The sequence below is a fragment of the Gopherus evgoodei genome, chromosome 2, assembly GCF_007399415.2.
Source record: "Gopherus evgoodei ecotype Sinaloan lineage chromosome 2, rGopEvg1_v1.p, whole genome shotgun sequence".
Classification (NCBI taxonomy): Eukaryota; Metazoa; Chordata; order Testudines; family Testudinidae; genus Gopherus; species Gopherus evgoodei.
The window spans coordinates 299,382,396-299,398,824 of record NC_044323.1 but is presented as its reverse complement, the minus strand read 5'-3'; the positions used below and the strand labels follow the sequence as shown (position 1 = coordinate 299,398,824).

The 16,429-nt window shown below is 45.5% G+C and overlaps 1 protein-coding gene across 3 annotated transcripts in view; it reads left to right on the top strand.

Annotated features, from left to right (window-relative positions):
* Window positions 1-1,578: 1,578 nt before the first annotated feature.
* MAPK15 (mitogen-activated protein kinase 15) overlaps window positions 1,579-16,429 on the top strand; it is a 66,979-nt gene continuing 52,128 nt past the window's right edge. For 2 of the 3 annotated variants that reach the window (XM_030554163.1, XM_030554165.1), the window contains exons 1-4: window positions 1,579-1,860; window positions 10,904-11,002; window positions 12,192-12,221; window positions 16,121-16,211. In XM_030554163.1, the coding sequence (XP_030410023.1) occupies window positions 1,792-1,860; window positions 10,904-11,002; window positions 12,192-12,221; window positions 16,121-16,211 (289 nt within the window). In that variant the 5' untranslated portion in view covers window positions 1,579-1,791. Of the gene's footprint in view, window positions 1,861-3,152; window positions 3,211-10,903; window positions 11,003-12,191; window positions 12,222-16,120; window positions 16,212-16,429 lie in introns of those variants that run through there. The other variant, XM_030554164.1, reaches the window with a different exon arrangement.

Genomic DNA, 16,429 nt, shown 5'->3' with positions numbered 1-16,429 from the left:
TCTACAAGCTGAAACTACTAAAAGAGCTAAAATTACTAAGCTGAAATCATTGAGTGCTGTGATAACTAATGGGGGACCCTGAAGATACATTGCTAAGTGGCTGGCAGAAAAGTTTGTAGGATGGTTGGAGTGGCAAGTGGAGTAGAGCTGAGCAGTTTGTGGGGACAGCTGGAGTGGTTCATGGGATGACTGCTGGAGTGGAGCAGAGCAGCTTGTAGGATGATTGGAGTGGCCTATGGAACAGCGAGTGGAGCAGACCGGAGCAGTTTCTGGGGATGGCTGGAGGAGCAGAGCAGAGCATGTTCAGTGGTAAAGGCTGCAGCAGACCTCCACGGAGAGGCAGGGCAGTCGGCCTCGGCCCACGTAAGGTGCCCCTTAACACCCTGTGTGCCCCCCCCCATTCCACCCAGGCTAGGGGGGGTAAAACTCTGCAGATGAACTTTTGAACTCTGGGGCGGCACTGGCCAGGGACAGAGACTTTTGGGTTGTTGGACTTTGGGGTGATTTGGACTTAAGACCCTGAGGGGAAAAGGACATTGCCAAACTTACTTGGAGGTGGGTCTTTTGCTCATGGTTTGTGTTATGAATCCCGTTTGTGGTGTTTCCCCAATGTAATGCTGCATTGTTTCCCTCCTTTATTAAAAGGATTTTTCTACACTCAGACTCCGTGCTTGCGAGAGGGGAAGTATTGCCTCCTAGAGGCACCTGGGGGGGTGGTGGCGGTATGTAATTGTCCCAGGTCACTGGGTTGGGTCTCGAGCTAGTTTTGCATTGAAACAGAACCCCTGGATACTGAACCTGGCCCTTGTTGCTGCCAACTCAGAGGGGCAGAAGGGTTACAGTGGTAATGCGAGTGGCCCATTTCAAACAGTTGACAAGCATGTATGAGTAACAGTAGGGGGAAACTAGTATGGGGGAAATTAGGTATAGGTTTTGTAATGATCCGAACACTACCAGTTTTTATTCAGGCCTAATTTGATGGTGTCCATTTTGTAAATTACTTCCAGTTCTGCAGTTTCACCGTTGGAGTCTCTTTTTGAAGTTTTTTGTTGAAGAATTGCCACTTTTATGTCTGTTATTGAGTGACCAAGGAGATTGAAGTGGTCTCCTACTGGTTTTTGAACGTTATAATTCCTGATGTCAGATTTGTGTCCATTTATTCTTTTGCATAGAGACTGTCCAGTTTGGCCAATATACATGGCAGAGGGGCATTGCTGGCACGTCACATTGATTAGAGAAGTTGATAGTTGTGAGCTGCATTATGGAGTCACAGGCGTCCCCCTTTAGGCAGACGCCTAAAGACAATGCGGGGGAGCACTCACAGTGATATTTGTGAGTTTAACTTTTTGCAATACCTAACTTGGCAAACACCACTTGTGTAGACACTGCCCCGACCCAAGGCACGGTCAGGAGACCGCGGCGCGCGAAGCAGAGAGAGGGCGCCCCCTGGCTTTGGTCCGGTGACTCAAAGGCTCGCAGAACTTCCCACACAGAGGGCGAGTGAGACGCTCTGCGCATGCGTGCACGGCACCCCTCCCGCTATTTCTATGGCAACAGTAATCAACAGGCCCACTTGCGGTTTGGGTCCCGGCGTGCACCTCGGCTGCGGGGTCTCGCGCTGATTCCCCACGTCCAGTAGTGTCATCCCCAAGAGGGGAGCTTGGCTGGCGCGGTCCGCCGGGAGACTGAGGGCGCCTCAGGCGTCAGCATTAGCCGCGTCTCCGCTCCGGGCCCTCGGCTGTGAGCGACCCTGGGGCTTGAGAAGGCCCCCCCGGCTAGGACTGAGGCAGCATGAGCGTGGCGGAGGTGGAGGAGCTTGTCTCACAGAAATACGAGATCAAGAAGCGCCTGGGCAAGGGGGTGAGCGCGGCCGTTGCCCCCCGGGGTAGGACCTCCTGAGCGCGAGCGGCTGCCCCCTGCCCCGAGGCTCAGGAAGTCGGAGGGTGGGATTGAACCCAGGCTGCTTCCTGGTGTGCGGCGGTCGCAGCCTGCCCCGCCCCGGTAACCAGGGGCTGTGGGGGCAGAAACGCCCCTTCCTCAGTGGTAGCTGGGCTCCTGCTGCCCGGGAGACGGGCTGCGGTGTTGCTCTGCGCTCCGCGGCCGAAGCCCCACTGCTCTGGAAGATGCCAGGGTGGTGACAAGTTAATCTGAGGGCTTGTCTATATCAGAAAGTTGCAGCGCTGGTGAGGGAGTTACAGCGCTGCAACTTTGAAGGTGTACACATCTGCAGGGCATCACCAGCGCTGCAACTCCCTGTTTGCAGCGCTGGCCGTACTCCCGTTTTGTCTCGGGTGTAGAGGATCCAGCGCTGGTGATCCAATGTAGACACTTATCAGCGCTTTTCTTGACCTCCGTGGAAGGAGGAAGCCTCTGGTAATCAAGCTGGTCTCCTTCCCCGGCTTGCTCTCGCGTTCCCGGAATCCTGAGCAAGCAGGTCTCCTTCCCTGCGGTTTGCAGGGTGGCTCCGGGAACGCGAGAGCAAACCGCGGCGAAGCTGGTCTCCTTTCCCGGTTTGCTCTCTCGTTCCCGGAACCCCGAGCAAGCAGGTCTCCTTCCCTGCGGTTTGCAGGGTGGCTCCGGGAACGCGAGAGCAAACCGCGGCGAAGCTGGTCTCCTTTCCCGGTTTGCTCTCTCGTTCCCGGAACCCCGAGCAAGCAGGTCTCCTTCCCTGCGGTTTGCAGGGTGGCTCCGGGAACGCGAGAGCAAACCGCGGCGAAGCTGGTCTCCTTTCCCGGTTTGCTCTCTCGTTCTCGGAACCCCGAGCAAGCAGGTCTCCTTCCCTGCGGTTTGCTGGGTGGTTCCGGGAACGCGAGAGCAAACCGCGGCGAAGCTGGTCTCCTTTCCCGGTTTGCTCTCTCGTTCCCGGAACCCCGAGCAAGCAGGTCTCCTTCCCTGCGGTTTGCAGGGTGGTTCGGGGAACGCGAGAGCAAACCGCGGCGAAGCTGGTCTCCTTTCCCGGTTTGCTCTCGCGTTCCCGGAACCCCCCTTGAAGCCGCCCAACAGCGCTGCAGTGTGGCCACATCTAACACCACTTGCAGTGCTGGTTGCTGTAAGTGTGGCCACTCTGCAGCGCTGGCCCTATACAGCTGTACTAATACAGCTGTAACAACCAGCGCTGCAAAATTTTAGATGTAGACATGGCCTGAGGCGGGGAGAAAGGGAAACAAGCAAGTGAAGGGGGAAGCTTGGAACGGCTCCACCTTCAACTTTGTAAGTGATGTTTAATGTTAGAGCAGCCCAGTCGGAAACAATGACCATGTCAGTCCTTCAGCTGAGCAGGGCTGACAGCAGATTCATTAATTTATATTTGTGCTGTGCTTTCTAAATTCTCACTAATATTAGGCAAGCAAACAACAGGAAAAAGCAGGATTTTTCCTGCTGGTCTAGCCTGAGGGATGCAGGACTTGCTGGGGTGTTTTACAGTTTAATGCCTTTTAAAGGGTAAACCCAACCAGTTCAGACCTCCCAATTAATTTTCTTAATTAAAATAAAGTTTTAAGTGACCCAAGTTGCTGATAAAGTGGAGGAATAGAGGGTTTAAGGAAAAGAGGTAGTTTTAATCCCCTCTTCCTTCTACAATGCAGTTTACATTCTTGGAAGGGCAACTAGACTTATTGGGGGAATGTGGTCTGGCAAGGCCAAGAACCTATATAAGAGAAAAGTGAAATTCTTCTTAAAATGCATGCAAAACCCTATAGGCACCTAAACTCGATGCCTAAGTTTTTCAGGGTAAAAATTCCCTACATGCCTACATTTCTGCCTCTGGGTATGCTCACTGCTGTCTCACTCTAGGCATCTGGCTGTCTATCTCCCACTTAAACCCCAGCACATTTCTCAAACCAGGGGCAGATAGGCATTCAGCTGCCTAACTTCATGCAGGGCTTAAATTGGTAGGCATGCTTAGAGGTGCCTGTTGGATTGGGTCCCATTCAGAATCAAAGAGGAGCAGCTGCTGCTAACCTTATAACTTGTAGCCCAGTGTTTAGGTCGCTCACTTGGGATATAGAAGATCCAGATACAATTACCTCATCTGCCAGAGATGGGATTAAGATTTGGCCAGGGGTCTTCCACCTCTCGGATGCAGGAGCGGCGCCAGGGTTTTTGGCGCCCTAGGCGCAGGGCCGGCTCTAGCCATTTCGCCGCCCCAAGCACGGCGGCACGCCACAGGGGGCGCTCTGCTGCTCACTGGTCCCGCGGCTCCGGTGGACCTCCCGCAGGCATGCCTGCGGAGGGTCTGCTGGTCCTGCGGCTCCGGTGGACCTCTCGCAGGCATGCCTGCGGAGGGTCTGCTGGTCCCGCGGCTCCGGTGGACCTCCCGCAGGCGTGCCTGCGGGTGCTCCACCGGAGCTGTGGGACCAGCGGACCCTCCGCAGGCACGCCTGCGGGAGGTCCACCGTAGCAACCTGCCGCCCTCCCAAATCCTGGTGCCCTAGGCGACCACCTAGGTCGCCTAAATGGAAGCACCGGCCCTGCTCAGATGAGTGCTCTAACCACTGTGCTATGAGATATTCTGATCTGGAGCTCCCTCAATCTGTCCTGTTGAAGCTATTCTACTGTGAATAGATACCAAAATAGTCATTGGGTTAGAGAGAATGAGAGTGCACGGGAATGACTCTGTAATGCACTGATTAGGATTTTGGGGAGGTGGGAAAGCCCAGGTCCGGTCCTCCTGCTTAAACCATTCTTGATCCACAATCAGACCGCTTCAACAGGAGAGACTTAGGGAGCTCCACATGAGAATATCTCATAGCTCAGTGGTTTGTGAATGCTCTTAGGATTTGAACAGGGGTTTTCTCACATCTCTTCTCCCCACCCCAGACAGCCAAGGAGAATTGAACTTGAGTCTTCCACATCCCAGGTAAGTGCTCTAACTAGTGGGCTACAAGTTATAACATAAGTATTACTGCCACCTCCTCTGGCCATTTTGTGTGGCACAAGGCAAGCACCTAGTTCACTTTCACAAGGAATTCCTTAGGCACTTAAGCCAGGTGGAAGGTTCTTGTTCATGGATTGCTAAGCAGAGCTAGGCACCTCCCTACAGCCAAGGCTTTTAAGTCTCTGGTCTCCAGAAGAGGGGTGGGCCTTAGCATACCCACCTCTTGTTGGCATTTCCCATTAGCTAACTTAGACAGTTCCCTGCCTAGTGCCCTGGCTTTTGAGGATTGCAATCTAAGAGTATGTCTACACTGCAATAAAAACCTCACCGCTGGCCCATGTCAGCTGACTTGGGCTTCTGGTGCTCAGGCAGTGGGGCTATAAATCTGAAGTGTAGATGTTTGGGCTTGGTCTGGAGCCTAGGCTCTGAGACCTCATGAGAGTGGAGGGTCACAGAGCCCAGGCTCCAAGCCCAAGCCCGGGTGACTGCACTGCAATTTTATAGCCCCGAGAATCCAAGTCAGCTAACAAGGCCAGCCATAGGTGTTTTACTGCAGTGTAGACATACCCTGAGGTGCCTATCTCTCCCCATTCATTATATACAGAAACAATAACAGAAAATGTGGAAATCGAAGAGGTGCTTAATGACTTCTTTATTTTGGTTTTCACCAATAAGCTTAGTGGTGATTGGATGTCTCACATAGTGAATGCTGGTGAAAAAGTGGTAGGATCAGAGGCTAAAATAGGGAAAGAACAAGTTAAAATTACTTAGACGAGTTAGATGTCTTCGTCACCAGGGCCTGATGAAATGTATCCTAGAATACTCAAGGAGCTATCTGAGACATTGGAACTACTATAAGATGGGTGCATAACTAGTTGGAAAACTGTTCCAAGAGAGTAGTTATTAGTGGTTCACAGTCATGCTGGAAGGGCATAATGTGTGGGGTCCTGCAGGGATCAGTTCTGGGTCCAATTCTGTCCAATATCTTCATAAATGATTTAGATAATGACAGAGAGAGTACACTTTATAAAGTTTGCGGACGATACCAAGCTGGGAGGGATTGCAAGTGCTTTGAAGGAGAGCATTATAATTCAAAATGATCTGGACAAACTGCAGAAATGGTCTGAAGTAAATAGGATGAAATTCAATAAGGACAAATGCAAAGTACTTCATTTAGGAAGGAACAATCACTCCCATTTTGTATGCGTGCAACTGACTGCCTAGGAAGAATACTGCGGAAAGGGATCTGGGTGTCATAGTGGACCTCTGTTGCAAAAAAAGTGAACATCATTCTGGGATGTATTAGCAGGAATGTTGTTAGCAAGACACAAGAAGTAATTCTTCTGCTCTACTCTGTGCTGATTAGGCCTCAACTGGATTATCATGTCCAGTTCTGGGTGCCACATTTCAGGAAAGATGTGGACAAATTGGAAAAAGTCCAGAGAAGAGCAACAAAAAATGATTAAAGGTCTAGAAAACATGACCTATGAGAGAAGATTGATAAAAATGGGTTTGTTTAGTTTGGAAAAGAGAAGACTGAGCGGGGACATAACAGTTTTCAAGTACATAAAAGGTTGAACTCAAACTAGCTATGGGAACAAAGGGAAACAAGAAGACTTTTTATCAATACATTAGAAGCAAGAGGAAGACTAAGGACAGGGTAGGCCCACTGCTCAATGAGGAGGGGGTAACAGTAACGGGAGACTCGGAAATGGCAGAGATGCTTAATGACTTCTTTGTTTCAGTCTTCACTGAGAAGTCTGAAGGAATGTCTAGTATAGTGAATGCTTACGGGAAGAGGGTAGGTTTAGAAGAGAAAATAAGGAAAGAGCAAGTAAAAAAGCACTTAGAAAAGTTAGATGCCTGCAAGTCACCAGGGCCTGATGAAATGCATCCTAGAATACTCAAGGAGTTAATAGAGGAGGTATCTGAGCCTCTAGCTATTATCTTTGGGAAATCATGGGAGACGGGGGAGATTCCAGAACACTGGAAGGGGGCAAATATAGTGCCCATCTATAAAAAGGGAAATAAAAACAACCCAGGAAACTACAGACCAGGTTAGTTTAACTTCTGTGCCAGGGAAGATAATGGAGCAGGTAATCAAAGAAATCATCTGCAAACACTTGGAAGGTGGTAAGGTGATAGGGAATAGCCAGCATGGATTTGTAAAGAACAAATCGTGTCAAACTAATCTGATAGCGTTCTTTGATAGGATAACGAGCCTTGTGGATAAGGGAGAAGCGGTGGATGTGATATACCTAGACTTTAGTAAGGCATTTGATACAGTTTCGCATGATATTCTTATAGATAAGCTAGGAAAGTACAATTTAGATGGGGCTACTATAAGGTGGGTGCATAACTGGCTGGATAACCGTACTCAGAGAGTAGTTGTTAATGGCTCCCAATCCTGCTGGAAAGGTATAACAAGTGGGGTTCCGCAGGGGTCTGTTTTGGGACCGGTTCTGTTCAATATCTTCATCAACGATTTAGATGTTGGCATAGAAAGTACGCTTATTAAGTTTGCGGACGATACCAAACTGGGAGGGATTGCAACTGCTCTGGAGGACAGGGTCAAAATTCAAAATGATCTGGACAAATTGGAGAAATGGTCTGAGGTAAACAGGATGAAGTTCAATAAAGAAAAATGCCAAGTGCTCCACTTAGGAAGGAACAATCAGTTTCACACATACAGAATGGGAAGAGACTGTCTAGGAAGGAGTATGGCAGAAAGAGATCTAGGGGTCATAGTGGACCACAAGCTTAATATGAGTGAACAGTGTGATACTGTTGCAAAAAAAGCAAACATGATTCTGGGATGCATTAACAGGTGTGTTGTAAACAAGACACGAGAAGTCATTCTTCCGCTTTACTCTGCGCTGGTTAGGCCTCAACTGGAGTATTGTGTCCAGTTCTGGGCACCGCATTTCAAGAAAGATGTGGAGAAATTGGAGAGGGTCCAGAGAAGAGCAACAAGAATGATTAAAGGTCTTGAGAACATGACCTATGAAGGAAGGCTGAAGGAATTGGGTTTGTTTAGTTTGGAAAAGAGAAGACTGAGAGGGGACCTGATAGCAGTTTTCAGGTATCTAAAAGGGTGTCATCAGGAGGAGGGAGAAAACTTGTTCACCTTAGCCTCCAATGATAGAACAAGAAGCAATGGGCTTAAACTGCAGCAAGGGAGATTTAGGTTGGACATTAGGAAAAAGTTCCTAACTGTCAGGGTAGTTAAACACTGGAATAGATTGCCTAGGGAAGTTGTGGAATCTCCATCGCTGGAGATATTTAAGAGTAGGTTAGATAAATGTCTATCAGGGATGGTCTAGACAGTATTTGGTCCTGCCATGAGGGCAGGGGACTGGACTCGATGACCTCTCGAGGTCCCTTCCAGTCCTAGAGTCTGAGTCTATGAGTTGCAAGGAGGTGGAAGAAAAATTGTTCTTAACCTCTGAGGATAGGACAAGAAGCAATGGGCTTAAATTGCAACAAGGGAGATTTAGGTTGGACATTAGGAAAAACTTCCTAACTGTCAGAGTGGTTAAGCACTAGAATAAATTGCCTAGGGAGGTTGTGGAATCTCCATCAGATTTTTAAGAGCAGATTACACAAACAGCTGTCAAGGACGATCTAGGTCAGGGTGGGTAAACTTTTTGGCCCAAGGGCCACATGGGGGAACAGAAATTGTATGGCAGGCCATGAATGCTCACAGAATTGGGGTGGGGGTGTGGCCAGGACCTGGGCATTGTGGGCTCTGGGGTGGGGCTGGGGGTGAGAGATTTGGGGTGCAGGAGGGTGCTCCGGGCTGGGATCAAGAGATTTGGAGAGTGGGGGGGGGGGATAAGGGCTGGGGAAGGGGGTTGGGGTGTGGAGAGAGGCTCAGGGGGTGCAGGCTTTGAGCAGCGCTTACCTCAAGCAGCTCCCGGACGCAATTGCATGTTCCTTCTCCGGCTCCTATGTGGAGGCATGGCCAGGAAGCTCTGCATGCTGCCCCATCCACACGCACCACCCCTGCAGCTCCCATTGGTGCCCATAGCAACTGGAGTAGGGCCATGCTTCCAGGAGCCACATGGTATGGCCCCTGACCCTGTGCCCCGGCCGGAGCGGGTCTGGGCCATGTGGCACTGCTTACGGGCTGGCTTAAAATGGCTTGTGTGCAGGATCCTGCCCGTGGGCCATAGTTTGCCCATCCCTGGTCTAGATAATACTCACTCCTGTCATGAGTGCAGGGGACTGGACTAGATGATCTCTTGAGGTCCCTTCCACTCCTATGAGTCTATGACTGTACAGAGCGCCTAGGCACCTAACTCGGCTTTGTGGATCTCAGTGGTGGTTTTGGATTTTCTATGCACCTAAAAGTTAGGCACCTTGACACTCAGCGTTGCATTACTTGAGTCCCTTTGAGCTTTCCATCCCTTATGTCTACTGCAGTTCAGTATTTTGCCCGTATCACTACCTTTTGTTTAAACTCTTAGCTAGTTATCAATCCACATGACAATGTCATATTTAAGATAATTTAAATTCCTTTTTCTGTTAAGATTTTGTGAGAAACTGTATTACATGCTTTACTAAGTTCAAGATCTAGAACAGGGGTAGGCAACCTATGGCACGCGTGCCGAAGGCGGCACACAAGCTGATTTTCAGTGTCACTCACAATACCCAGGTCCTGGCCACTGATCCGGGGGCTCAGCTTTTTAATTTAATTTTAAATGAAGTTTCTTAAACATTTTAAAAACCTTATTTACTTTACATACAACAATAGTTTAGTTATATATTATAGACTTATAGAACGAGATCTTCTCAAAACATTGAAATGTATTACCGGCACACGAAACCTTTAAATTAGAGTGAATAAATGAAGACTCAGCACACCACTTCTGAAAGGTTGCCGACCCCTCATCTAGAACATCTTCTGCAGGCTCATCATCAGCTAAAAATGTAATACTATCAAACATATTAATAGGACAAATTCACAGTGCATAACTTTATTCGCTCTAATCTCTCTAGGTACTTATGGTCCTAAGAGTCCCTCAAAAACATTAATATATAATAGTCATATAATATAGTTGAGATCAAGTGCTTAACAGTATTTTAAAAATGACTGAATATTTAGGGGAAGGATTGTATTGTGGCTAAGGTACTGAAATGAGGTTTAGGAGATACGAGTGCAATTCCCAGCTCTGTCACAACTTCCTGTTACCTTGCTAGAGCAAATCATTTAATATTTCTGTGCCTTAGTTCATAATACGTAAAATGGGGATAATACTTCAATTCTCCTACTGTTTGTCTTTGTATGTATGTATATATTGTAAGCTCTTTGAGACAGAGACTGTCTAATAGTATGTAAACACATAGGCCCAGATCCACAGATATTTAGATTTCTTGGGAGCCTAAATATCTTTGTGGATTTGGGTCATATATAGCATATAGTACAATTGCATCCCATTCTCAGTTGGGGTCACTGGGTGCTAATGTAATAAAAATAACTATATGGGTAATGAGACTGTCCAGAATTACATTGGCTAGGATAATGTTTTTTATGAGAGGTATAAAATATAATGCTTTACTGTCTTAGCTGATCTCTGACAGGGGTTAGGAAGAAACTTCTCTTATGGACAAGGTTTTCCTTAACTGTCTATTGTGGAGTTTCTTGCACCTTCTTCTTAAGCATCTGATGCTGGCTACTGTCAAAGACATGATACTGTACTGGAAGTACCCCACTAGTTTGATCCAGTGTGACAGTTCTTTTGTGACAAAAGTATTGCCTTTTAAAAAAATAAATAAATAAATCTAGCAAGATTTATTCTTTACAGCCCTTAGTCCTAACAGTGCTTTTTATTGATCCTGGTCTCTTTACCCTTTAAATGTTGAGTGATGTGTTGGTTGGTTTGTTTGTTTTTGTTTTTCCTGGTAATACCTTCTACTAAGAACATTCTCTTCTCCCCCCCACCCCCCCGAACCTGGTCCTAACTGAATCTAGGGACTGAAAGGAAGTTAGTATAACTGGTGGATCCATCTATCCTTTTTACCTAGGCCTATGGAATTGTGTGGAAAGCAATTGATCGCAGGACAGGAGAAATAGTTGCTGTCAAGAAGATCTTTGATGCTTTTAGGAACAGAACAGATGCTCAGGTAAAGAACTGTTTTACCATGCATGTCTTTCAGAATACATTGGTGAATACAGGGGTACTTGAAAGAGTCACACATTGACCTAGATGGGTAGATCTCTGGAACTTGTTACCACAAGATATTAAGGACAAGAGCATATTAAGTGATTTGACATTTATATGGGTAATAAGAATTTCCCCTTCTACAGCTTACACTAGTTAGGATAAAAATGTATAAGAGGTAGCCAGACCTCATGTGTCATGATGTAACTAACCACTGACTGGCTGATGTTAAGAAAAAACTTCCTCCATAGCCATGTAAATATTTTCACGTTACCAAGCTATAGTAAGATGAGGCCCTGAAACATAAACTCTTGTGTCAGAGGCCCAGTCTGAGGCCTGAACCAAAGTACTTCCAGGCATTGATAAGCAAAAGCTGGGCTGTGAGCCAGAGGCAGGCTCTTCTCACAGAAGTTGGCGACAAGAGGGTTGTTAGAAGCAGGTGCATCCACACATACGTGCTAATAAGAACTTGTGCCAGGATGACATCAGGACACTCCACAGACATAACAAGGAACAGGCAGGTGCATCTTAAAGACAGGATCAAAAGGACAGCGTGATGGATAGATCTGTGTGAAACAACATGATCAAAGGAGGAGACAGCACCCTAATGAGCCAAAGGGCTGTACTTCCCTACGTCAGCAGAGATGAGTAATCTGTCCTGTAACTGTATAAAAGTAGGTCCTGGCGTACACATCTTTGTCCAGCCTAGGGGACAGTAGAGTATCTTAGCACTGACTGAGCTGTGTCCATTGCCAGGGGGCACATGTTTGTAGTATGTCCGGTAGAGTCTATAGGATACTATTACTGTGCTTCGTTTGACAATAAACCTGGCTCGGGTTCCTTTGTATCTTAGTAGAGTCTGTGGTCTTTGGGAGTTCTCTCACGGTTTGCTCTGTCAGCTATCTGCGCAGAGCTGGGGCAGCGCACAGAGGGAACACACACGAAGCCAACTGTTATCATCATCGAACAAGAGCAGAGCACCACACCAGTATCTACTGACAACACAAGCAATTAGATTTTTCCTAGTCTGACCCCCACACATGACACTCCACTCCTTAATAAATGGAGTTTAACCATCACACTGGGCAGTCACTTTCTCTTTCATCTATGATCTTAATACTATGACAGTAAATATTTTTGTTTATTTCTAGAGAACATTCCGGGAAATTATGTTCCTGCAGGTAAGTAACACGTCTTCTCCCCTCTGATGTATCCTTTAGCTCTCCTTTGTATCTCTTCCAGCCTGCATCCGCTTCTTTCCTTCTCATCCTTTGGTTATAGTGCAGTGGCTACTACTGCCACCACCTCTTGTCATGTTTCAATCATTCTTTTCTGTGTTGTCTGTCTCAGCAGTAGCAAGCAGTCTTTCCATGACTAGTAAAAAAAGAAAAATCTAGTGATGTTCCTCCCAGTGTTTGTCTGACTTTTTTGTCTGTGGCTTCATCACTCTTTTATCTTCTTAACTATGCTCCTGTCATTGTGAGACTGATTACAGATCAGAAACTCCACTCGCCTACTTTCTTCCCTTTTTGAAATGATATATCCTGCACATGGCCAATCCTTGGTTTTAGCTCTTGTGCATTTCATTAAATGCTCTGGTAGGAAGGTCATGCTGTCAGGTTTGGAAGTCCTTGTCTGGGGAAGGAGGGCATGTGGTGCTCAAGACTAGAGGCCCTGGTTTGGTAGGGAAGAAGGTGAAAGATGTCCCTTATCTCAACTGTGAGGGAGAAAGCTTGATCACTTGAAATAACCAACACTTGACAGAATCCTGTAAAATGTATTGTAAGGAGCAGTTCTATACATAAATTTGAAGGTCCGAAGGGAACATTGTGATCATCTATTCTCACCTGTATTATACAGGTCACAGAACCTCCCCAAAATAATTCCTAGAACATATGTCTTTTAGTAAAACATTTCAACTTGATTTAAAAATGGTAAATTGTTCCAATGGTTAATTACCCTATCAAAAATTTATGCCTTGTTTCCAGTCTATTTGTCTACTTTCAACTTCCAGGCACTGTATCATGTTATATCTTTTTCTGCCAGATTTAAGAGCCCACTATTAAATATTTTGTTCCCCCTGGAGGGGCTTACAGACTGTAATCAAGTCACTCCTTATCCTTCTCTTTGTTAGACTCAAAGAGCTCAGTCAATTTAGCTCACCCCAATATAGGGCATATTTTTCTAATCCTTTCATCATTGTGGCACACTATCATAATAAATCATACAATTAAATTGTATTAAAATCAATTCCACAGGAACTCAGCCAGCCTGCCACTTAGCTACTGCCTTCATCATTTATGAAGTATATCTTCTCTAGAGACACTGTCAAACAGAACTGATATTATTTGGCAGATGATTTTATCTTTGTATATGGCATTGCTGCAACTGATACTGCAATACTGTATCCAGTTCTGGTGTCCTCATTTGAAAAAGGATATGTAAAAATTTGAGAGAGAGCAGAGAAGAGCCAAAAAATTACTTACAGCTTGAGAGTTAGGAAGCTCAGTCTGTTTAGTTTATAAAAAGGCAACTAGATTACCTTCACTGGGAGAAAATACTAGGAATTTAGAGGTTCCTTAATCTAGCAGAAAGAGACATAACTTCCAGCCATTGGCTCTTGTTAAGCTAGACAAATCCAAATTAGAAATAAGGCACACACATTTAATAGTGAGAATGATTAACCACTGGAAGTAACTCCCAAGGGAAGTGGTATATTCTCCATCTCGTGAAGTCCAAATCAATTCTAGATACCTTTCTGAAAGATATACTTTAGTTAAATACAAGGGTTGGGACTCAATATAGGAGGAACTTGATGAGATTCTATGGCCTATGTTATACAGACGGTCAGACTAGATAGTGTAATGATTCCTTCTGGCCTTAAAAATCTATGAATCTGTAAAACTAATTATAGATGTAAGTAGTGACCCCTATATTACGGATGCTTAATTATTCCTTTGATAACCCCTTATTTGCAGTTGCTTATATCTTTGCTAAATTTAAACTATTTGGGTTGCAGTTTTCCATGCTAGGGCTCTGCCTCAGGTTGGATTTTTTAAAAAAACATTTAATACAAATGATGCAGCTATTTTCTAGCATAAGCCACTTTCTCTGTCCAGTTTTTGGAAAGCTCAGGCATTTCACAATATTAGAATAGGAAATTGAAATTTGGCCAGGGGATAGTTGTTGGTTCAGAGGTGTGCTTTTTGCTATTCCTGAAAAAATATTTAGATCTTGCCATGTAATAAGTGTGGAGAAATTGCTGTTCACACATGTACAGTAGAACTTGTTGAATGTTTTATGCTTAATTTTCTGAACATTTCATCTGAACTGTGCTTGCTCCACTGCATCATTGAGCTTCTGACATCATTTTGAAGTGAGCATACAGAGCTGACTCTCTGGATGAGAAACAGACACAATGATGGTGCTAATGTTACAGAATTTGGAAGATGTATAATGAATGAGTCAGAGCAGTGGCCCCCAACCTTTTCCGTGGGGCAGGTGCCCGGACGACTAGCCGAGGACCATCACCGCCGGACAAGCAGCTGCCAAAATGCTGCCGTGAAGCAGCGTCATCAAGAGGCGTCGCCGCCGAAATTCGGCGGCATTTTGGTGGTAGCGCTGCTTGTCATTGCCGCTTCTCAGTGGCATTTTGGCAGCTGTTCTTCTGGTGGCCAGTAGGTGGGCGCACATGGATGCCCCGGTTGGTGCCATGGCGCCCAGAGGCAGCGCGCTGGGGACCCCTGCGTCAGAGGACTGTTGAAAGAGAAAGGATGGTCTTGTAGTTAAGGCAGTTAGTTGACTGTGCCCCATGAAAACTGAATTCTGCCCTGGTTCTGCCTCAGACTTCCTATGTGATGGTGGGCAAGTCATTTAAACCAAAACTTTCACTACCACTGCTATTCTGGGTGGTCAGTTTGAAATGCCTATGGCCTAATTTTACAAGTGCAGCATACTTTTTTTTTCAAATGCAGTTAAAGGAAATGGGTACTGCAGTTGCTCAGCACCTCTGAAAAAAATCGGGCCCCAGTTGTCTTCAGTAAGGCATCCAGTCATTGAGGAACTCAAAACTAGTGGTTACGTCTGAAAATGTTGGCCTTAACCTCGGTATACCTCAGTTCAACATCATTAAAACAGGAATAATAGTATGGCTCACTTCATAGGGATGTTGTGCAGATAAATTCACTGATGTTTCTGAGGCACTCCTACTATAATCACTGTAGAAAAGGAAATTAGTAATTCAGTCTTCATTGCAGAATTTGGGTTGTGAGCAGTAAATAAGGAATAGGGCCATATATTGAATAATCAAGACAAACGAGACTAATGCAAACCCTTAACGGTGACACCAGTAGTGTTATGGCAAATTAACTTCACAAATTCATGGAAAGTATGACAATGAGCCATACTGATGTGTTTATACAGTCGATAAGGCTTTCCATTAGAGTGTGAGTTTAATGAAGTTGGAGTGTGAATTGCTTTTGAGTATCTTGTGGAACTGAAAGTCTTGTGGAGCATTGTACTGTATTATCAACAGTGTTGTAGACAGTAAGAAGAGGGAAAGGATTGCACAAGTCATTCCATTTAACCTTAAGTGCGTGGAAATAAATTTTCGGTGGATGGAGTGTGTCCTGCTTCAACTTCAACTGTCACTAAATATAGTTTTTGTGTGCTAATACTGATGATGGTAATGCTTAACATGTATATATGTTTCACCATTATTATCACACTTCTATAATCAGAATAGTTCTTTGCTTTAAGTACTAAGTGTGTGGATTAATGTGGATATTCAGGTTTTGCAGTTATTTTGTGTATAATGCTTTTTGGTACTAAAGTGTGGGGAGGAGTAACCTGAGAACCAGGGAGGAGGGTTTGTAGCTTCAGTGACAGCTTATACTACAGAGCAAACTAGGCTTATTATTTATTCTCTAAGAAAAGTCTGTATTTTAGTAGAGGCACAATGAAGGGAATAACCTCCTGGTCTTTATTTTGGAGTGTAATCTTATGTATAATTTATTATCTCCCACCACTGGATTTGTAAGTGAAGTCACTTGACTGACAAGTGGGTCTTATTTCCCTGCAGGAATTTGGAGAACATCCAAATATCATCAAGCTGCTTAATGTCATCCGAGCTCAGAATGACAGGGATATTTACCTGGTTTTCGAATCTATGGGTGAGACCCATCACTGCTTCAGCTATTTACATTCTTTTTCTCTAAGGAGTGAATTTCATTCACTGCCTTGAAAGTAGCAAAATGGAAAGACTCATGTAATGAGATAAATGTGAATGTTGGTGTAGATAGATGGAAGAGTGAACCAGTGCATGTGATGAAGTTAGTGGGGAAGCAATTGCATAGGAATTGATTTGGAAGTGGGGCAATGGAAGACAGAT